The sequence below is a fragment of the Natrix helvetica genome, assembly GCF_964273705.1.
Source record: "Natrix helvetica genome assembly, chromosome: 1".
NCBI classification, from domain to species: domain Eukaryota; kingdom Metazoa; phylum Chordata; class Lepidosauria; order Squamata; family Natricidae; genus Natrix; species Natrix helvetica.
The window spans coordinates 364,004,169-364,026,770 of record NC_138548.1 but is presented as its reverse complement, the minus strand read 5'-3'; the positions used below and the strand labels follow the sequence as shown (position 1 = coordinate 364,026,770).

The window sequence follows — 22,602 nt, the reverse complement described above, 5'->3', positions numbered from 1 at the left end:
CTCCCTCTGAGGCACGAAGGCCTCCCTTCTGGGACCTAGAACATAAGACTGGAAGGGACCTCTGAGGTCTTCTAGTCCAGCCCCTTCCCGGGCAACCTCCAGGCCCTTTCATTGTAGGGCTCTGCCTCCCCCTAGGGATGTGTGTGTGTGTGTGTGTGTGTGTGTGTGTGTGTGCCTTCTGTGTTGCAGAGGGAGAGCCTGGAAGTTGCTCTCTGGGGGGGGGGGGTTAAAGAGGTCCCCTTGCAGAGAGAAGCCTAGAGACCAAAGAACACGGAAACCTCTTCACCCTCTCCCCGGCAACTGGTATGGCTACAGGTAGACTCCTCCTGGGCAGGGAGGCTCCTGGGTGAATTTGCCTCTGGGTTATGCCATTTCAGGAAGGAGGCTCCAGGCCCAAAGGGCAGCTTCCCTCCGAAGCCAAGGGGGGGCTGCCTCCCAAGGGGCCTCCTCTCAGCCTGGGGGTCCCCTCCCACTCCCGGATGGGGGCAACTCTGGCAACAGCTGCCCAGGAGAATCTGCCAGGGTCTTGGGGATATCCCAGGGATGCCTTTCTTTAGAATTCATTTAGAAAACCCCTGCAGAATTTGGCATGGTGTCTGGGTTAAAAACATGACAGAGACTCAAAGAAAGAGACTTGTAAGTTTAGCAGGTTTTGAAATAGTTTCTAAAGTTAAATATTTAGGAATACAAATTTCAGAATCAAATACAAAACTTTTCTCAAATAACTATGAAGTGTTGTGGCAAAAGATACAGAAAGATCTTGAAGCGTGGAAAAAGTTACAATTGTCTTTGCTTGGAAGGACTCAGCAATTAAAATGAACATTCTACCTAGATTTATCTTTCTATCCCAGATGATTCCGGTGCTCAAGTCAGATAAAACCTTGTTAAATTGGCAAACAACATTAAATAAATTTGTTTGGAAGGAGAAAAAACCGAGAGTAAAGATGAAGATTATGCAAGATACTCGTGAAAGAGGCGGCCTTAGACTCCCAAACCTTCGATTATATTATGAAGCTGCGGTACTAACGCATGTAGCAGATTGGTTTGGGAAAACAAAAACGGAACTGTTGAATATAGAAGGTCATGACCTTGTCTTGGGATGGCATGCATATCTTTTTTATGAAGATAGGGTGGATAAAGTGTTTAACAATCATGTTCTCCGAAGTGCCTTGATGAGAATATGGAAGAAGCACCGGCCCAATTGGGATTATAAAATACCGCTTTGGTTGGATCTTGCAGACACCATGGGGATTATGAATATTAAGTCACTTGGGGGTTGTTTATATAAAGATGTGCTTATTGCTGATGGGGGCGAATGGAAGTTAAAAACTTTGGAACAGCTGTTGGAAGAAAGAATTACTTTAAATTGGTTACATTACATACAGCTACAGAAGAGATGGGAAGAAGATCGCAGGGTCGGTTTTATGGATAAAGAAGTGGAATTGATTAAGCAGATAAAAGAGACTGGTCCAAAACAAGTTAAAAGAATATATAATGTACTGTTAGAAAGAGACTCAGAAAGTGAATTGGTTAAGGATTGTATGATTAAATGGGCTCAGAATTTTGGTGAAGTGGTTATGTTGGAAACGTGGGAAAGAATATGGGTTCAGAATGTTAAATTTACACAGTCACAGAATTTAAGGGAGAATTTTTATAAAATGTTTTACAGATGGTATTTAGATCCTAAAAAATTATCATGCATGTACCCAAATGTTCAACCAAAATGTTGGAGATGTGGGTGTCTAGATGCTACCTTTTTTCATGTGTGATGGACTTGCAATAAGGTGAAAGCTTTTAGGATAAAAATATGGTGGGTTATGCAGAATGTATTTAAGAAAAGAATACAATTCACTCCGCAAATGTTTTTATTGGGTATAGCTAAGGATTTTACCAAAGGGGAAACAAAATTGGCCTTGTATATGGTCACAGCAGCTAGGTTGTTGATTGCGCAACATTGGAAAAAAGATTTTTTACCGACAATTGATCAATGGATTCAGAAGGTGGCGGGGTTCGCTGAAATGGCAAAAATTTCAGCTTTTTTAAAAGCTCAGAAACAGGAGGATTACACACAGGAATGGGTAAAATGGATTGATTATATAGAGAATAAATACCAGACTAGGAGTTATTATGTAGCCTTTAGGTAAGAATGCTTAGATTGATAGATGATCAGAGTAAATAGTATATGGGATGTTTGGAATTGTTAGAGTGGTATGCAGCGGAAGTCAGGGGGGTGGGTTTGTGTGGGAGGTGGGGGAGGGTTAGGGTGGAGGGCGGGGCAATATATATGTATGAATAAATTAGAAGATGGGATTAATGAAACATTGTTATGCTAGGAGAAATTTATATTAAGAGTTATAGATGTTAAATTAGCTTAGAAAATGGGATCAATGTGTTATTATTAATCTAAGAGAAATTTATATTGTGTTTGTTGGGAGGAGTTACGAGTAATCTATTTTAAGATGGGGGGAGGGGAGGGGGCAAAGTATTTGGTATAATATTTGAAAGTGAATTTTGGTGGGGGGGTTGGGGGGTATAGCATTTGTATGAGATTTATATTGTATGGCGGGGGGGGGTGTGAAAAGGGGGAAAATCTGTTTGTACAAAACTCTTTTAATAATAAAAAAAAAAGAAAACCCCGAAGCTGCTCCACCTCCAGCCACCCTCCCCATCACCCTCCCTCCAAGGCCAGCCAAGCAACAGAGACACAACCCAAGGCAGCCCCATCCAGCCCCCCCACCCCACACACAAGGCCTCAGCCCGGGCCCTCTTCTCACCCTTCCCATCCGCCCGGGGTGGTGGTGGTGATGGTCAGAAATTGGAGCCCCCAAACCCAGCCATGCTTGGCTATTTATGCTGCACATTTTATTCCGGGAGTGGGGCTCTGGGGAGAAAGGGCAGCGGGATGGGGGGAGGCCCTATTTTTGGGCTGTGTGTGAAATGGGGAAGGGAGCGATGGCTTTGGCGGAGGGGAATCTGTCCCAGCGGATGGGGAGCTTCGGGGTCCAAGCGCCTCCCCCCCCCGGCCTCCCCCTCTGCAGCGAAGCGCCCCTCCCTTTCCAGCCTGGGGGGTGGCTCTCCGTGGGGCAGAGAAGAGAGCCTGCTCCCCCCCCGAAGCAGAAGTTCCACCAATAGGTGAGCTGGAGGGGGCACCAGAGGTCACCTAGCCAGACCGGCACTTCCCTTCCCGTCCGCCCGACAGCCAAGGCGCTTCTCTGGAGGGCGCCCTTGGCAGCCGGCGGGGTCAAGCCGGGACACGGCGTGCCAAAGCGCGAACCCACCTGCGCATGCTCAGAGGCCCCCGGGATAGCCCCCTCCGCAGCCTGCCCCCACCCCCGGACCCCTCCCCCGGTTGCAGAGCCCGCCCACACCCATCAGCCCCCACGGGACCAGGACTGGGAGCCCGGCGGCGGGCTGCAAAAAACCGCGACTGCGCACGCGCCCCGCCGCTCCCGCACCGGTGCGCACGCGCAGCCGTAGATTGAGGGGGGAGTGAGGCGGGGCATGCGCAGTCGGCATCTTCGGGCGTCGCGGGAGCCATGCTGATTTTACGCCCAAAGCGGGACTCGAACGGGGGCGGGGGCCGCCGGAAGGGAGCCACGCCGGCGGGTCGTTTTTTCGGGACTCGTTTTAGTCGGCGGTCGACTGCGCGGCGGGGGGAGGCGGAACGAACGGTTCCCCGGCAGCATCCGGGCTTTTCGGAACGACGGCCGCGATGAGGTCACGTGACGGCGGGGTCCAATCGGAGCGCGGTGACGTGAGACTTCCCCGCCCGCCCATGGCGGCCGCGGCAGCGCTTGGTAGGATTTTCGCTTCACTAGCTACATGGAGGACCTGTTTTTTCCTCCCCTCTCGCTCTTTCCTGCCCCGGCGGCGCCGTCCGGTCAGCGGGGGACGCGAGTTCGGGGCCTTTCGCCTCGCGGGTCCTCCCGCTCCTGCCGGCCAATGGCGACGACGCCCGGCGGTCACATGACGGCCCGGCGGCCGCCTCCGCAGGGGAGCTGAGGTGGTAGGGGAGACTGAAGGAGAGCGGGGCCTCGAGGAGGAGCGCCCAACCTGAGGGGGGGAATTGATGGAATCAGCGGAGGGCCGGAGGGAGGGGTGATAGAATCAGTGGCCATTCCTCCCCCTCCGCTCAAGATGGAAGCGCCCGTAAAAGCGCTGCGTCATGGCGAAGCCCTTCAGCCCCGGGGACCCTCCCCGACCGGAAATGACTCAGGCGCGCCATTCAGTCGCCCTTCCCCGCGGAGCGTGCCGGCTTGCGTTGGAAGGGGGCCTTCTAGGTGAGGGATTGGACCGAGGCGTCTCGGTCCAGCACCCTACGGCTCAGAATCTTTTGTGCGGCAGCTGAGGGGGAGCCTCGGGGGTTTTGCCGGGAGGCGCCGGCTGAGGCGAGCACTGCCCATTTTCCCGCCTGACGCTTCATTTTGCGGGGTAGGGACTGTTTCGAAGGGAGGAAGGGGACCGTTGCCGTCTCGCCGCCTTGATTCTCCGCTGTCCAAAATGGCGCCTCTCCCATATCCCCTCCCTTCCCCCCGCGGTGAGCAGAGAACGACAACAGCCAACGGACGCGCTCCTATTGCCGCCCCGCCCCCGCTCGGCGCGCGGGCCAATCGGGAGAGAACGAATGGCAGCGAAGCCCAATGCGCGAGCCGACCGCCGGACTAGGGGGCGCTGGAGGGGGCGGAAAGCGGAAGAGTGATTGACCCCAGTTTCGGCCAATCGCGGAGCCCCATCGTCCGCTGTTCCGCCCCATGCGATCTGTCGAGGCTGCGAACGGGCGTGGATGGGTGGGATGGTGACGTCAGCCCCTGTCTCGGCCAATCGGGGAGCTGCGAGCGTCTATATAAGGGCGGTCGGAGGCAGGCCGATAGGCGCCATTTCGTTGTAGCGAAGGAAGGATCCTGCTCTGCGCGCGAGGGAGCCAGCGCGATTGCGGGGTAGAGGGGGCGGACTCTATCCGGAGACATCGTCGCCGGCGGGCCCCAATCGCCAGCCGTCGCTGTAGCCACCACTCGGATCCTCCTCCCGGCTTCCGTAGCGGTGGCCGCCCCCGACCGTCCCACCCTTCAGGGAGAGCCCGCCGGCCGAGGCGGAGTGCGGCTACCGTAGTCCCCCTACAATCCACTGCCATCCGCGCCGTCGCCCGCCACGATCGGCCCGCCTCCCGGCGCTTCCGGACGCGGCGGCTACCGGGACTCCGCGGCGCCCCGTATTTCGTGCCTCAAGGCAGGCCGGCGTCCCCCGAGGCCTCGCGAGCGGGAACTCGCCTGCAGCGCCGCGCAGCTGCGGAGGCCGCCATTTTCTGAGCTTTTGCGCCGCTCGGCCGAACGAGGAGCGGCAGGAGGAGGAGGAAGACCCGCGCGCCCCGCCATGCAGCGGCCCCTCCTCGCGATGCGCCTGTGAGCCGCGAGCCCAGCAAGGTGGGGGGCTCCCCCGAGGCCACGGCGGCGGCGGCGGCTGCAGCGGGACCCTCCCGGGAGAGAGCAGGAGGAGCAGGCGGCGGCGTCTGGGCATCGGCGGCGGGGATGCTGCAGAACGTGAACCCCAACGGCAAGTAGGTACCGGCAGCCGGGGACGGACGGAAGGAGGGAGGGAGGGAGGAGCGGCGGCGAGGGACGTCTCGCTGCCGGCGCGGCTGGGCTGGGCCCGGCGGCGGGATTGCCTAGCAACCGGGCGCCCTCCTGCAAGCCTGCCTGCAGCCTCGCGCATACCATCGCGATCGGGAGGCTCCCGCTTCGGAAGGGAGAGAAGGCGGGACTGGCCTCCCCGGCTTGATCGGGCAGATCGACCCGCTTCGCTCCCGCTGTTCTGTGGCGCTGCGGTGCCGGGCGGCGTTCCTTCCCTGGCGGCGGCGGCTGCTGCGTTCTTGGCGCTCCTGCCCGGCTCCTCCTCGCTCAGCGGCCGTCGTTCCCGTCTTCTTGCAGGCTGCTGGGCGAGGGCAATGCGGGCCTGGTGGGCCTGGCGGTGGAGTCGACGCCGGGGAAGCGGATCCGCAAGCCGTCGCTGCTCTACGAGGGCTTCGAGAGCCCCACCATGGCCTCCGTACCGGCCCTGCAGCTGGCCCAGGCTAACCCGGCCCCTCCTGAGGTCTCCAACCCCAAGAAGCCCGGCCGGGTGACCAACCAGCTCCAGTACCTGCACAAAGTGGTGATGAAAGCACTGTGGAAGCACCAGTTCGCCTGGCCCTTCCGCCAGCCGGTGGACGCGGTCAAGCTGGGGCTCCCGGTAACCGGCCTTCCTTCCCCGGTAGGGGGGTTGTGTGGGATGGGGGGGGGGCATGGCGGTGCTTGTTGAATGGTTCCTATATCTCCCTGTGTGGCTGAGGCTGGGGCAGGGCTTGGGGCGGTCAGGAGTGTGGCGCTGGAGTCAGGTCCATCGTCTGCTGCCGGTCGGCTTTTTGGTCTCGGGCTCTGTCTCCCCGCCAGGATGCCATTTCCCTCAGCAGAGTGACAGTCAGTCAGGGCCCTTGCAAGTTGTTAGAACCCCGAAAGGCTTCTGGGGGGCGCCGGTCCTCCTCCTCCCTCATGTCCCTACAAAGGCATGGATGAGAGGATGCAGCTGCTTCTGCGCCATTCCCCCGTCTAATCTCTTCTGACCTGAATGCGTTTTGCAGATTCCCATCCATGACTTTGTAGAAGACATCAAGCGGGGCCCCCAAATTAACGGTCGGCACCTAAGGAGTTAAAGCCCAGAGGTAAAATCTGTCTAGGTTTCTGCTTGCCAGCTTGTTTTTGCGCACCAAGGAGATTTTGTGGCAGGGCAGTCCTTTCGAGTAGGGTGGTCCTTGCAGGGGTTGGGTGGGTAGGAGCGTTTTCAGATATAGGCCATAGATGTGTCCCCAAAGCGCGTGTTTGTGTGTGTGTGTTTCATTGTATTTTTGCCAGACTCTCGCCAACTTTGAAAGAGCCAGGCAGGGCTTCCGTCATCCTCGTGTGTGTGTGTGTGTGTGTGTGTGTGTGTGTGTGTGTGTTACACTAAGGCTGCTTATTTGCAAAATTTGTTAGACAGTGAGGGGGGGGCGGGGGGGCACTGGGGGTCTGGCTGCGTGAGGAGCGGCTGCGGTGTCCCTGATGGCCGGGTCTTGCGTGTCCCCCTCTCTGCCTGCAGGACTACCACAAAATCATCAAGCAGCCGATGGACATGGGTACCATCAAGCGCCGCCTGGAGAACAGCTACTACTGGAGTTCGGCCGAATGCATGCAGGACTTCAACACCATGTTCACCAACTGCTACATCTACAACAAGGTGAGCCTGGAGATGGAGGCGCCTGTACCCGTCCCTGGCTGCTCCTGGACCTTCAAGGGTCGAAGCTGCGGACTCGGGTTGACTGGTTTGCTTTAAATCCCGTACGCCAGGCACCTTAACCAAATGCCTTGCGTACTGTGAGTTTGTCCAGTGGGTCAGTTCTGCCGGAAGTTGCTTTCTTCTTCTAGCGCAGGTCAGCTGTGGGAGGCTGTTTTCCTGTTGTACAGGGGTCTGGCTCAAGCTTAGTTTGGGAATCCTTTGAGAATAAGAACAGTAACCTCAGAGGGGCCGATTGCTGAATCCCCATAGGCTGTTCTTTGGAAAACCTCTGTGGGCACCGCTGTTTCTGGAAGCTCTCAGCTGTGCAGCTTTAGCGCCTTTATAGCTAGCTTCATTTTAAAGTTATGTCTGAAGGTTTTCGGTAGGAAAGTGGTACTGAAGTGGCCACAGCATCCGTCCGCAAAGCTTCGCGCCATCTGCCCCTCTGCCTCGTTTGCTGACTGTTGCTCGTTGCAGCCCACAGACGACATTGTGCTGATGGCCCAGACGCTGGAGAAGATCTTTCTGCAGAAAGTGGCCCAGATGCCTCAGGAGGAGCAGGAGGTTGTCATCACCGTGGCCAAGAACAGCCACAAGAAGGGAGCATCCCGGGCAGCAGGTAACAGGTGCCGGAGGTCCAGGCACTACACACCACGGGGTTGGCGGAGGGGAGAACGGCCCCAGGGGATCTGTGGTGATTTCTGCTAATCTGTGATGATTTTCTTCCCCAGCCCTCCTGGCAGCAGCCAATGCCGCCGCCGCCGCCCAACAAGTTCCGGCCATCTCTTCGGTCTCCCACACTGGGTTGTTCTCCAGCAGCACCGACATCCCCACCACGATCATCAGCATCCCCCATCCCTCCGTCATCTCCACCCCTCTCCTGAAGCCGCTGCACTCCACAGCTGCCTCGCAGCCGCTGCTGGCCGTCCCTACGCCCACGCACCCGGTGACCAAGGTGAGCTCGGAGCACGATGGCGGGCACCGGGGTCGGCTAGGTAGGAAGCCCAGTAGGTGGCTGCTGTTTGGACCAGGGGCTTTGGCTGCTGTCTCCAGGAAGAGCAATGTGTGAGGCCCAGTCAGCACCCCCAACTTACAGCGCTCCCTGGGAAATCAACAAAGCCGTTTGTTGCCATCCACAGAAAAAAGGCGTCAAGCGGAAAGCGGACACCACGACTCCCACGCCCACGGCCATCATTGCCACCAGCGGGGGAGAGTCTTCCCCCTCCGCTGCCATCTTGGAGGCCAAGGCGGCCAAGATTCCCGCCCGGAGGGAGAGCGGGCGCCCCATCAAGCCTCCTCGGAAAGACCTGCCGGATTCGCAGCAGCACCAGACGTCCAAGAGGGGCAAGCTCTCCGAGCAGCTCAAGTACTGTAATGGCATCCTCAAGGAGCTCGTCTCCAAGAAGCACGCGGCCTATGCTTGGCCCTTCTACAAGCCTGTCGATGCCTCCGCGCTGGGGCTCCACGACTACCATGAGATCATCAAGCATCCGATGGACCTCAGTAGCATTAAGGTGAGCTGGAGGGTGGGAAAGTGCCTGGAATCTGGGGGTTCCCTTGAATTGCTTTGACGGGGGGGGGGGTGAGAAGAGTCCTGGGATAAGGGAGCCCCAGATGGCAGCAGGGAATCTCTCCTTGGGGTAGAGCACAGGGAACGGAGCCAGGCGTTCAGCAGTTCTCCGGATGGCTTCCTTTTCCTTGCTTTTGCTTCGCTCCTCTTGGGTGAGGTAGAAATGAAAAAAAATGTTGATCACACCTTCTCCTACGCCCGTGATGGTGAACCTATGGCACGCGTGGCATTGCCCTGTCACGGAGCTGATTTTTGGCTGTTTTTCATGCTCCAGAGGGATAAAAACGGCCCAACCCACAAACCGGAATTCTGTTCATGAACTTCTGGTTTGCGTTTTTGATTGTTTTTCACATCTAGAGCCTCAGGAGGGTGAAGAATGGATCTGCCAGGCCAGCCAGGCCTGGTGGAAGTCGGAAAATGAGCTGTTTCTGGCCATTCGTGGGGGAGGGGGGAGATCACATGTGCATGCTCAGGGAACACGTCACTGGGAGGTCATTAAATTATGGGGGGGGGCAGGAGTACACACATGCGCGTCCTTTTGGCACCCGGGTGAAAAAGGTTCAGGGTCATTGTCTTAGCCCACCTTCATTATTTTTATAAATGACTAGGTTAGGGAACACAACACAACAAGACACGGTTCTCTCATTTTCCCCTTAACAACAATCATCATCTCAGTTCTGGCGCACATGCGCTCCGACCAGCTGGTTTTCTGATCGAAAAAACAGGCATGCCGGCTGGTCTTCGGGTTTCTTGAGCTCCAGCGTGCGCACATGCCTGCACCTTCTGGTTTGGGCATTGTGTGCCGAAAAGGTTGGCCATCCCTGGCACAGAGCCTATAGCAGAGGGGGCCCCCCAAGCATTTTCTCAGCAATAAAAAGGCACTTCCGAAAACGCTGCAATTCTGCTTGGTGTTTTTGCTTTTGGTGTGGGGAAGGATGACGGACACATGCAGTGCCACGTGTGTTTCCAGGGCTGAGAGAAACTGCCGGGTTGAGCTTGTAGGTGACGCCTGGGGGCTTTCTGAATGACGGCCTGGCTCCCTGGGCTCCACGAGTGCCTGGGTCACTTGGCTGGAGGTTAGGGACAACCTGCGGGGCTCTCAGTTGGGAATTTGTGCCCACATTGTGTTTCCCTCCCCCAGCGCAAGATGGAGAACCGGGAGTATCACGACGCGCAGGAGTTCGCTTCCGATGTGCGGCTGATGTTCTCCAACTGCTACAAGTATAACCCTCCTGACCACGATGTGGTGGCCATGGCCCGCAAGCTGCAGGTGAGCCACGGGAAGCCAATGGTGGTGGTGGGCCTCCTCGCGCTCCTCCCCGTTTTGGTGGTCAGAGCAATAATGGGGGGGGGGTTGTCCCCACGGTGGTCCTGCAGGACGTCTTTGAATTCAGCTACGCCAAGATGCCCGATGAACCCCTGAATGTCAGCCCCCCCTCGACATCGCTCCCTCAGCCGGGACTTCTCATGAAGTCCTCCACGGATGACTCCTCGAGTGACGAGGAGGAAGAGGAGGATGACGACGAAGAGGGAGACGACGACGAAGAAGAGGGGGATGAAGATGAGAGCAGCAGTGAGAGCTCCTCAGATTCTGAGGAGGAGAGTTCGGACTCCGAAGAGGAGCGGGCCAATCGGCTGGCTGAGCTGCAGGAACAGGTGAGACAGCCCCCCCCCAACCCCCGGCCTTTGTGGGAGAGAGAAGAGAAGGGGGCCCTTGGCAATTTCTCCAACCGCCTTTCCTCCTCCAGCTGCGGGCAGTGCATGAGCAGCTGGCGGCCCTCTCCCAAGGACCGGTATCCAAGCCCAAGAAGAAGCGCGACAAGAAGGAGAAGAAGAAAAAGAAGAAGTCGGACAAGCGCAAAGCCAAAGCGGAAGATGAGGAGGGCCGCACTCACCCGGCCCAGCTGAAGAAGTCGAAGAAGGCCGGCGGTGGGAGCGGCGGGAGCAAGTGAGTAGTAGGGATGGCGCGAGGGGGACACCAGCTGGGTGATGACTCTCTTTCCCCGGCGGATCGACCATGGCGAACTCTGTATGTAAACAAGCCAAGACAGTCTGACAGCTGCTGTTCCCCCCCCTTTTGGCGGGCGAGGGTCGGTAGGATACCCGTCACCTGAACGCCCCTCTCCTCCCCCTTTGCCACCAGGAACACCAAAAAGTCAGGCTCCAAGGCACCGCCGCCACCTCCCCCGGTCCCCGTGTTCTTTGACTCGGAGGAGGAGGAGGAGAGCAAGCCCATGAGCTACGACGAGAAGCGCCAGCTCAGCCTGGACATCAACAAGCTGCCCGGGGAGAAGCTCGGCCGGGTGGTGCACATCATCCAGTCGCGGGAGCCCTCCCTCAGGGACTCCAACCCGGAGGAGATAGAGATCGACTTTGAAACCCTCAAGGCCTCCACGCTGCGGGAGCTGGAGCACTACGTCCTCTCCTGCCTGCGCAAGAAGCCCCGGAAGCCCTACAGCGAGAGTGAGTCTCTGGGCGTGGGGGAGGGCGGCAGGCCTTTTGCTCCTGGGGGGGATGACTCATGGCTGGTCTCCCACTTTTGTGGGGAGTCTGTTCTGACTTTGCCCAAGGACTATGTCTGCTATTGGGGGGGGGGGGGGGCTGGGCTGGAGACATCACCAGGCAGGCAGGCAGGCAGGCAGGTACTGGGGGGTGGGGAGAGCAAGATGTTTGCATGCCTCATCATGCCCGTTTCCCTCCCGCATTGGCTTTGGTTTTGAAAAACAGCCTGGATTGGTCCTCCAGTGGCTCCACGTTGGCGCTCGAGGGCTCCGAGGGGGGTTTCGGTGCTAGATGCAGGCAGCCCCTCACCTGAGTAGAAATGCCGCCTCCCTCCCTGGCGCAGACAGTCCTGATCCCCATGGAGGGTTTCCTGCTGGCCTTGTTTACGAAGGAACCTGGATAGGAAAATTACGGGTTACGCTTTTTTCTGCGTGGGGGAAATCTCAGATAACGGCTGTGGCCTTCCCCATCTGCTCTAGTTGGGGGGAGTTGCAGCCTTCCAGAGATTCCGCCGGATCCCTTAGAAAGCATCTGCTCTACAACCTTGAATTCCTCCTGGGAAGCCTTCCTGGCCTCCCCCCTCTTCCTCCTCCTCCTCCTCTTGTGGGTCTGTCCTTGAACTCCCTCCTCTGGCCAGCTGGGTTTGCCTGGGAGCCTCCCCCCCCCCCTCCTGGGCCACCCAGCTTCAGTGGGTCATTTAGGAGGGTGCTGGCCCAGCTGGGGAGGCGGGGCAGGAAACTCCCTAGGAAGACAGACAGACACAAATAAGAACTTTAATTTAAAAATAAGAACTTGGCTCTGAACTTCTGATTTCCTTGGAGGGTCCTGGTAAATATATTTGTCTGGTGGTGGTGTAGGGTTTCCTGCCTGAGCAGGAGGTTGGACTAGAAGACCTTATTAATTCCCTTATTAATTTTATATATAAAATTCTAAATAAAAATGTTGTTTTAGGCAGGGATCAGTTGTGTCCCCTTCCATCCCTCTTCCTCCGTTGCCCAGATGTCCCCGTGGTTCTTGCAGTTGTTTTCTCTGGTGTGGCTGGTTTTGTCGGGAGGCTGGGTGGCTTCCGTTTTGCCCTTCTCTTCCCAAGATTTCGCTCCCACAACGCCTTTTCAGGCCTGGAGACTCGGATCGCTGGGCTCACATTTGACAGTATCAGTTGCTGTGATTTCTATAACCATGGTTAAGATGTCAGCCAGATTTGGGTGGGTTCATAGACCATGCAGCCTGAAAATAAGAGGAGTCCCTTGACCAGAATTCTCCTCCGCAGCCCTGAAGAAGCCGGTGGGCAAGACGAAGGAGGAGCTGACCCTGGAGAAGAAGCGGGAGCTGGAGAGGCGCTTGCAGGACGTCAGTGGGCAGCTGAACTCGGCCAAGAAGCCGCCCAAGAAAGGTCAGTCGGTCTCCAGCGGCCGCAACAGCCGCCTTGGCCTTTGGGGGCACCGCCTGGTCCAGGGCTGACCTTCCTCTCCCTCTCTCTCTCTCCCTCCTTCCCCTCCTGCAGCCAATGAGAAGCCGGAGTCTGCCCAGCAGGTGCCCATCTCCCGCCTGAGTGCCAGCAGCTCCAGCTCCGACTCCAGCAGCTCCAGCTCCTCCTCCTCCTCCTCGGACACAAGCGACTCCGACTCCAGCTAGGCGGCCGTGGGGCGAGCGAGGAGAGACAGGCAGGCGGGAGGGAGGCCGGAAGAGGAGGCCGGTTCCGCAGGATCGGAACCCGGAAGAGCGAGACGAGCGAGGGGCTGCCCCCCCCTCGGGATCAGCGCGGGAAGGCTCGGCCGCTGGCTCCCCTCTCCTCCCCACTGGACGGCGGTGGGGCGAGAGCTGGTCCCCCACCCCGTTTGTGCTTCGGTTGGAGGGGGGGCCGCTAGGACTGTGTACAGGTTGCTCTAGGAGGGAGAGGCTGCCTTGAGCTCAAAAGGGCCTTTTTGTGTAGCTTTTATCCGGCATTTAGTGAGTTTTGAGTTTGGTGACGCTCCTTCTCTGGAGGGACAGAGACGGCCTGGGACGGGATGAGTCCTCCCCTCCATGCTCCAGCTTTTGGAACCCCCCCCTCCTCTCGGGTGGGGGAGGGGAGGAAAGTTGCCTCCTCCTCTCACTTGCTCCTTGCCCCCCTCCCCCCAAGCACTCGAGGTTCTTTATTTATTCCCCCTTCTCCCCCCTCCCCCCCCCGTTGGCTTCCCTGGGACCCGGAGTGAGTGCAACCGTGTATGTCCTTGGCACAATTGCCACCGCATGTCCTTTGCCCCTCGGGGGCGGCTGCCTTTCGGAAGAGGAGGGGCGGCCCTCTTGAGTTTTTTACGTTGACTGTATATTTTTTCTACCGTTTCTTTTATTCCCACTTGTTCATCTTCTAGGGCTCTGTTTCATCTTACTGTATGTTAAAATCTTCTGGTTCTTTAACATGTAAATAAAAAAAAAAAAGGTACATGCCGGTGTCTGGAGGGCTGAGTGGGGGGGTGCAGAGGTTGAAGGTTGAGCAATTCTGGGAGTTGAAGTCCTCAAAGGCGACTGGCCTGATGGGGTCTTTGGAAGGGGGGGGTGAGGGGGGCAAAAAGGCCCTAACAAAACGGCTGTGACAGCCGCGTTCCCCTTCCCGTCCTCCGATGCATGCGCCTTCCGTGCAGGGGAATCCCACTGCTTGGGGTGCTGCATAGAATGTTTATATGGGTTTCCATGCCGAAACCTGGTTTTATGTTGGAGCGATTCTGAGGTTTTATCTGTGCGGGGAAGGATTGGAAAGCGTTGCCATCTTCCCCTCCGTTTCTGTGCCCATCCACTTGCAGCCCCTGCCCTGTCATGATTCGGCTCCACTGAATCATTGTGCTGCTGCCCTTCCTCTTCCTCCACAGGTGGGTCCATAGGGCCCATCCTGGTCATCCCAAAACAGATCACCCCAAAGGGCAGCTGGACTTCCTTTGTTTTTTCCTTGAAAAGATTTTGCTTCTCGTCATTCCTCAGTTCAACTGAAGTTAGTTCCCCCCTTTTTTTAAAAAAAAAGCACCTTTGGGACAACCACGACCTGAATCACAGGCAAACATACATTTAATTTTCCAGATTTTTTTGGGGTGGTGGTGGTGGTGGTGATGGCAGTCATTAAGCAAACCCCTTGTTAGCTGTGGGGGGGGTGGGCATCTTTGCCAAAATCTAGGAGTTAACAGTTGCAGCCACAGGATTTTAGAACCAGACCAAATGACTGGTCGTCAATGAAGAAGCTACCTGTACAAAAACCTGTATGCCAGCCATAAATAAAGGGAGACTAGATCTATTTGGAGCTAATTAGCTCTCATCAGCTAGCCATACCCTTACTGGGATTTGAACCTGGGCTGTATTATATATTAGGCGGGAGTCTTAGCCACTAAGCCACAGGCTCTCCTTATCAGTTGAGCCAGGGAAATAGGTATGCATTTGTGTTGCAACCCCTGGTGTAAGGGTATGGCTAGCTGATGAGAGCTAATTAGCTCCAAATAGATCTATACTAGTCTCCCTTTATTTATTTATCAGTACAAATACAACACAAATATAAAAAGGCAACATTAAAAATATATATATATGGTTTTCTGCCTGCATGGTCGTCTTCTGTAATGAGCCGAAGGACAGAAGGAGGGAGTAGTGAGCTTCCTTCCATATTTAGGCACACCAGGGGTTGTAACACACATACATACATACATACATACATACATACATACAGGAAGTCTTTGGCTTACAGCCAATTGTTTCAGAATGGCACTGAAAATATTGACAACTGGTCCTCACATCCCGAGGATTAATATTTGGGGACTTGGGTTGCAGCCTCCCCGGGTCACGTGGTCCCCATCTTTTGGAGTTGTGGCAAGCAAAGGCAGTGGGGGGAGGGGACCCAGATTCCCTTGAGGGCCTGGGTCACTTAGCTGCAGTGGATCACTTAGCAACTGGCAGAAAACAATGTGGTAAAATTGGGTGTGACTCACTTAACAACCCCTTTCCTTAAAATCTAATGCTGACCTCAGGCCTGAGGTTCGCACAATGAGAGGTACAGTCAAGCTTTCTTTCAATGGTGGCTTTCAGTTGGGTTTTTTTTTGCTTTTCTATTTAGGGTGGGCTGGGGGGCTCCAAGCTGGGCAATTTTTAAGACTTTTGTGGGCTGACTCCCAGAATTCCCCAGCCAGCCATGCTGGTCTGTATTTTTTAACTTAATTACGTTTCTTTCTTGAGACCATGGAATTGGTGACTAAGCAAATTTTATGAAATAAGTAATAAATGAGAGCCAGCTTGGGGGGAGGGGGGGCCACCAAGCCAGAAATGGACGCTCTCCGACTGCCTCAGGCACGAAGGCAGCTGAGGGACTTTGGGCCAGTCACTCTGCCTCGGCTCCTGGAAAGACGCAATGGCAAACCACTCGTGAGGAACCTTTGGCAAGAAAGCTGTGGGTGATCCAAGAATCGGACACGAATGAACCGCCCGACCATCAGTGAGGAAAAGTGGGTCGGTTCTGGGACCCTTTTTCAAATTCTGGTTGAGGTGCCAAATAAGGCCAGCAGGAGGGTGCTTCCAGAAGCTTCTTTGCCAGGCAGAGAACTATTGTTGCTCAGGTGCATTTTCCCGCCTTTTAGGCCCCTCCCCCTCAGGCTCTCCTGGCCTATGTGGTGCAGGGATTTTTCCCGCCTTTTCAGGCTCCTCAGAAGCAGCTGGGAGGTTTGCCCGCCCTTTTGGCTGAGGCTGAGGGAAGAAGGAGCTATGGGGCTCCTGGGGAGGAGGCCTTGGAGGGGGGGGGCTCCCTTAGTTTCCAGCAGGAGATGGACTCTGACCCAAAGTCTCCCCTCTCTGCCATTAAGGCCATCTGGAGTCTTGGAAGGCCCGGTGTGTGGGTGGCCTGGTGCTGACCAACACAGTTTGAATTGCAATTCCTACCTCCCTGCCTGAGGAGGAGGAGGAGGAAATGCCTTGGGAGAGGTGGGGGCGGGGACGGCTCACCCTGTCAAGGCTGCACTGGGCCAGGGCTGACTCCCAATTATATTTTGGCAGACTTTGGATTCTGCAGGAAATAGAGAATTCTTGTCGATTTGAACAAAAGCCCAATTTCTCCCCACACACACACACCTGGGGAAGAGGCTGCCGCAGATTCAGGGATGTCTGCATAGAAGGAAACGCATCGGGCCAAAGTCTCCTGTGATTTGCAGCAAGATGTCATCTGGTGGAACCACAAGGGAGCAGAAAGACCCGGGTTGAAATGTGGATTTACTTGGGTAAAGGCCCCTCATCTTGCCAGTAGAGCTTTAAATCCCCCCCACCCCACCCGGTCCATCAGGACGAAATCCTTCCATCACCCATCACCACCACTCCCGTCCAGACCAGAGGAAGCTTCTTCGGACGAGAATTCATCTCCTTCCTCAGGGAAAACCAGTTGCCTTTTTGAAAAAGTGCTTTTGAGAAGATTTGTCCTCACCAGCTTGCAAAAAGGTGTTAAGAACACACAATCCTAGAACTGGAAGGGACCTTTGAGGTCATCTAGTCCAAACCCTTGTCCAAGGCAATAGCCCTTACTCTATCCTGGAGAAATGGTGGTCCAATCTTTTTTTTTTTTTTTTAAACCTCGGGTGATAAGAGCAAGCTGCTCCTTAGACTAATCTCTCACGGCCGGAAAGATAAGATAATAGGAACCCAAAACACCCAGAACTCCCGCTCCAAAATCTGCCAAACTTGGCTCTAGATATCAAGACTTCTCTGTGTGTGTGTGTGTATGTGCCTCTTTCCAAGCCTCCAGGAAGGATAAATAAATGGAAAGGAATGTCTAGGCCCAGCGACCTCCAAATTAAACAGCTGTCCCGGCTCTTTGCCAGCTGGGTGACAAGTCTCCTTGTTTCTGTATCATAAACTACCCCCTTTCCAAGGATAAGCAGAATATTTCAGGATGTGGAGCAAAAGTCGGTTTCCTTCCATCTCCGGCAATGAAATTAATATGGGGGTGAATTTGCTTTTCACTGAATTCAGTGCAGCATTTCAATTCGACATAAATGCACAAATCTAAAATGCATTATTATATATTAGATGTTGAGCTCCAGGAGGAAAGAATATACAGGTGAGTCCTGGGGTGGGGTGTAGGGGGGGGGGAAGGGTGTCTTCATTTAAGGGTGGCTCAGAGTTACAAATGGCCTCAGAAAGAGGGATTTGCAACCCACCCCTTGTCCTTAGGACTGTCCCACACAACACACAGCAGCCCCTTGTGATTGCAATTCGGGAACTTGGCAACTTGCTCATAATCTATAAGCAAGCACTTATCTACCGCTTCATGGTGCTTTACAGCCCTCTAGGTGGTTTACAGAGTCAGCCTCTTGCCCCCAACAATCTGGGTCCTCATTTTACCCACAACCTGGTAGGATGGATGTCTGATTCAAACTTGAACCGGTCAGGATCGAACTCCAGGCTGTGGGCAGAGTCTACCTGTAGTACTGTATTCTAGCCACCATGGCACCATTTGTGATGGTTGTGGCATCTTGTAGCCGCGTGATTGTGGTTTGCGACCTATCCAGCCAGACTCCAATGAGCAAAGTCAATTGGGGAAGCTGGATTCGCTTAATAACCATGTGATTTGCTTAATGACAGTAGTAAAATGGTTATGAAATCGAGATTTATTTATTTATTTATTTTATTTATTTGATTTGTTAGCCGCTCCCTCTCCACAAGGGACTCGGGGCGGCGTACAATAAATAAAAGCACATATATATATTACATTACACGGAGGAGGTAACAACCATTACAATACATAAAATAATAATAATGAGATTAAGAATTAAAATACCCCAGTTTAAAATTACTGATTTAAAAAGACTGTCAGGAGGAATAAGATGGAACTATGCTTGAGCCAGGCCAGATAATTGAAAAAGGTGGGTCTTGAGTTTTGAACGGAAGGAGCGGAGATCGGAGGTAATCCTAATGTCGAGGGGGAGGTCATTCCAAAGGGCTGGGCCCATCACAGAGAAGGCCCTACTCCTGGGTGTCGCCCTCTGACACTGTTTAGTGGACGGCACCCGGAGAAGTCCCTCTCTGTGCGAGCGGATTGGTCGTAGGGATGTATGGGGCAGGATGCGATCCCGCAGGTAGCTAGGTCCTGTGCCATGGAGCGCTTTGAAGATGGTAATCAAAACCTTGAAACGCACCCGATAGGCCACAGGAAGCCAGTGCAGCTCGCGCAGGAGAGGTGTTACATGGGAGTATCTAGTACTCCCCATAATCACCCGCGCGGCCGCATTCTGGACCAACTGTAGTCTTCGAGTGCATCTCAAGGGAAGCCCCATGTAGAGAGCATTGCAGTAGTCTAGGCGGGATGTCACCAGCGCATGAGTGACTGTGCGTAAGGCATCCCGGTCCAATAGGGGGCGCAATTGGCGCACCAGGCGAACCTGGTGGAACGCCCCCCTTGCCACGGCTGTTACATGGTCATCCATGGACAGCCGGGCATCCAGGAGGACGCCCAAATTGCGCGCCCGCTCCATGGGGGCCAGTTGCTCGCCCCCAATGGCCAGAGATGGAAGCAACTGGTTGAACCAGGGGGCCGGAAGCCACAGCCACTCCGTCTTGGAGGGGTTGAGTTTGAGTCTGTTGTCACCCATCCAGACCCGTACGGCTTCCAAACACCGGGACATCATTTCGACGGCCTCGTTGGGGTGGTTCGGGGTGGAAATGTACAGCTGCGTATCATCAGCGTACAGATGATATCCCACCCCAAAACCACGGATGATCTCGCCCAGCGGCTTCATATATGTGTTGAACAGGAGAGGCGAGAGGACCAACCCCTGTGGCACCCCACAAGTGAGGGGGCTCAGGGTCGACCTCTGCTCCCCTGCCAACACACGTTGCGTCCGGCCGGAGAGGTAGGAGCAGAACCACCGTAGAACGGTGCCCCTAACCCCCAGCCCCTCCAGCCGGTGCAAAAGGATACCATGGTCGATGGTATCAAAAGCCGCTGAGAGATCTAATAGGACCAGGATAGAGGAACAACCCCTATCTCTGGCCCTCCAGAGATCATCCACCAACGCGACCAAGGCCGTCTCCGTGCTGTGCTCGGGTCGGAGATCAGGTCACATGATGATTTTCTTCACCACCACATGGCTTATGCCCATCAAACCTTCAGCCCTGGTTGTGGTTGTAAGTCGAGGACTCTGTTAGGGAAAGACCTAGCATTGCAGTCGCTCAGGCGAGGCCGGAGACAACTTTTGTGGCTTCCCTTAACGTGAAAACCAAGTTTGACAAGAGGGAATTAATGCACATTCACATATTGTATTTCATGAAAAAGGAACACGGGGCAAAATACAAAACAGAATATCAAATCTGAAATCTTAAAACGTATATCTAAGTTGCAAATACAGGAAGTCCTCGGCTTATGACCACAATTGAGCCCAAGAGTTCTGTTGTTAAGTGAGACATATGTTAAGTGGGTTTTGCCCCTTTTTATGACCTTTCTACTCTCAGTTGTTAAGTGAATGACTGCAGTTGATTAAATTAGTAACTGTTCTGACCGAAGCTGCCCAAGAGCCTGAAGCAAACTCCTGGTCCCAACAAAAAAACCCTTTTTATTAATTGTGAATTCTGCTCATTCACCTCCAGCAAAGTCTTTCCAGGGAGGATTTACAGTCATAGACCTTCTCTGGCTTGGAGAGCTGCCAGGCCGATCTCTGCAGAACTTGGCCAGGAGAGCCAAAAAACCAATGAAGCGAAGTAATTGTTTCCTGCAAACTCCACTCCTCTTTCGCTCCTCTTTTATTTCCTCTGTGAGAGGCCATTCATCGTCCCCCTGTGGCCTTCCTCCCAAGTCGAACCCTGTTCTTTATCTGTTCCCTTCGTCTGGCAGCTCTGCGCATGCGCACCCTGGGAACAGGCTCCAGCTGTTCTTCTGCCTCACTGATGTCTGACTCCGAAGGCAGCTGATAACTCGCATACGGCCCTGGCCCCCTCTCTCCCTCCGACACAGAGCCCTCATCAGAGCCTTCCCCAGACTCCAGGACTGGCCCAGGTTCCTCCCCAACCTCCTCACTGACCGATTCTGCTGCTGGCTCCTCTGGCCACTGGCAGGCCACAACAGCAACCCGGTTGTTAAGTGAATCTGGCTTCCCCACTGACTTTGCTTGACATAAGGTTGCAAAAGGAGATCGCGTGACCCCGGGACGTGGAGACCGTCATAAATACGCCAGGCACCCGAATTTTGTTCACATAACCATTGGGGTGCTGCAACGGTCGTAAGTGTGAAACACAGTCATAAGTCACTTTTTTCAGTGACGTTGCAACTTTGAGCAGTCACTAAATGAAATGTTGTAAGTTGAGGGATACCTGGGTGGTTTTTTACGCAGCCAAGGAAGCGGCTTCACTACAGGCTGTGTTTTGACACTCCCGCCATTGTGTGTTGGATAGTTTTGTTTCTTTTGGCCCCACGGTCACAATTGGCGTATCTACCTTGAACCGGTGTGAATTCGGTTCAGTGCCATCCCTTTCTCACAGGGCTGATTCAAGAAGGAGAGGAAGACTGAAGCGGGACAGGGCGGACTCTTTTTTCCCAAGAGTTGAAAGAAGAGAAGGGCCAGGGGAGACAGGATAGCGGTCTTCCAATATTTGAGGGGCTGCCCCAGAGAGGAAGGGGTCCGCTTATTTTCCTTTGAAGGCCAGATGAGGAACAATGGATGGAAAGTGATCAAGGAGAGATTCAGCTGAAAATAAGGAGGGATTTTCTGACAGTGGGAACAATCAACCAATGGGACAGAAGTTGCCTTCAGGAGTTGTCACTTGAGGCTTTCAAGAAGAGATTGGGCAGCCATTTCTCAGAAAGGGTGAAGGGCCTCCTGCTTGGGCGGGGGGGGGGGTTGGACTAGAAGACCTCCAAGGACCCAATTCTGGGTATTCTGCTAAATGTTGCCATCCCAGAAAAGGCAGTAGAGGATCACTTGTTTGCCCTCCTTCCAAAGCGCTGCGCATGAACTCGGACTGACCTCCCTCCGGTTGAACATTACAAAAACCAAGGTTGGAACAATGTTTTTATTCTTGCATGAATGTTTGGAAAGAAGCTCTTCAAGGTTATTCAGCTGCTAGATAGTGAGAGGAACACAGACGCTTCTTGGGAAACCGTCAGTAGCTGGAAATTTACTTTGAAAGAATAAATAGAAATCTTTCTTTTTAAGGGGAAGCCTAGAGTGACCTTGGAGAGGCTCTCATCTTATAAAAGATTAATTAATTTATTTTTTTTGCTCCCTTTCGGTGGCAGTGCTCATTTTACCTCGTGAAAGCTCTGGTCTCACTCTTGTCTGCTTTTTCTTTTTTGATTTTTTCCCCCTCTTTTCTTTTTGTCAGTTTAAAGTGCACTGGACCAAGGGAAATTTTAACAATTTTTTTTCTTTCTTCTTTGCATAACATTTTTCAAAGAAGAGATTAAAGAACTTTTCCTTTTATTTTTCCTTTTCTACTTTTCTCTTACTTTTCTTGTTTTTTTTGGTTTTCCTGAATATTCTATATTTTTCCTTTTTTTCCCCCTTTTCTTCTTTTTGGCCCTTTTTATTGCCGTTTTAACTGTTGTATATTGTTTTACTTCTTACTCTTCGACCATCCTATGGTCAAAAATAAAAACACAGAAGGTAAGATGATCAGAAAAATAGCAACTGTTGGCACCGCAAAAACAACTCCCTCCTCTTCACCTGCAGGAGGTCAAAGATCAATACAGACGATGCTTCAACAGGAAAAGGATAAGGGAGTAACATTAGAGGCAATTATGCAAGGAATACAAAAGATATACGCAAGAGGAGGGGAGAGCATTGAAAATAGAACAGAGTCCATTGGGAAGAGAACAGAAGCGGTCGTTTCAAAATGATAAAATGACAATGTCAACAGCATATAAGGAAAATATGCATAAGATGTTTTACAGGTGGCATCTACCCCCAACGAGAATAGCAAGAATGTTCAAGAATAAATCGGAAAAGTGTTGGAAATGTTATCAGACACCGGGTTCATATTACCACATGTGGTGGACTTGCCTAGAAACCAAAAGATATTGGACTAAAATCCACATGTGGTTGGAGAAAATGATACAAAAACACATAGACTTTAAACCAGAGACTTTTTTTATTGGGAATCATACCAGATACATACAATAAAGGCTTGAAATACTTGATCATAAATATTTTAACAGCAGCTAGAATTGTATTTGCAAAACATTGGAAAAATGAGAAAATACCAATGCAGGAGGAAGTTATTTGAAAACTAATGGAATGTGCTGAAATGAGTAAATTGAC

The 22,602-nt window shown here is 53.6% G+C and overlaps 1 protein-coding gene across 6 annotated transcripts; it reads left to right on the top strand.

Moving 5' to 3' along the window:
- Positions 1-3,518: 3,518 nt before the first annotated feature.
- Positions 3,519-13,783, top strand: BRD2 (bromodomain containing 2). 6 transcript variants are annotated; one of them, XM_081936239.1, is made up of 12 exons: positions 5,377-5,554; positions 5,925-6,225; positions 7,108-7,245; positions 7,762-7,903; positions 8,016-8,239; positions 8,424-8,798; positions 9,996-10,124; positions 10,232-10,510; positions 10,603-10,802; positions 10,998-11,317; positions 12,627-12,749; positions 12,861-13,783. In XM_081936239.1, exons 1-12 carry the CDS (start codon positions 5,526-5,528, stop codon positions 12,989-12,991), a joined length of 2,391 nt encoding a protein of 796 aa, XP_081792365.1. In that variant the 5' UTR covers positions 5,377-5,525; the 3' UTR covers positions 12,992-13,783. The 6 variants fall into 6 exon arrangements, with proteins under 6 accessions (XP_081792366.1, XP_081792368.1, XP_081792365.1 ...); XM_081936238.1 differs by having other exon boundaries at positions 5,925-6,246; XM_081936241.1 differs by lacking the exon at positions 5,377-5,554 and adding an exon at positions 6,614-6,694 and having other exon boundaries at positions 6,186-6,225.
- The last annotated feature ends 8,819 nt before the right edge of the window (positions 13,784-22,602 follow it).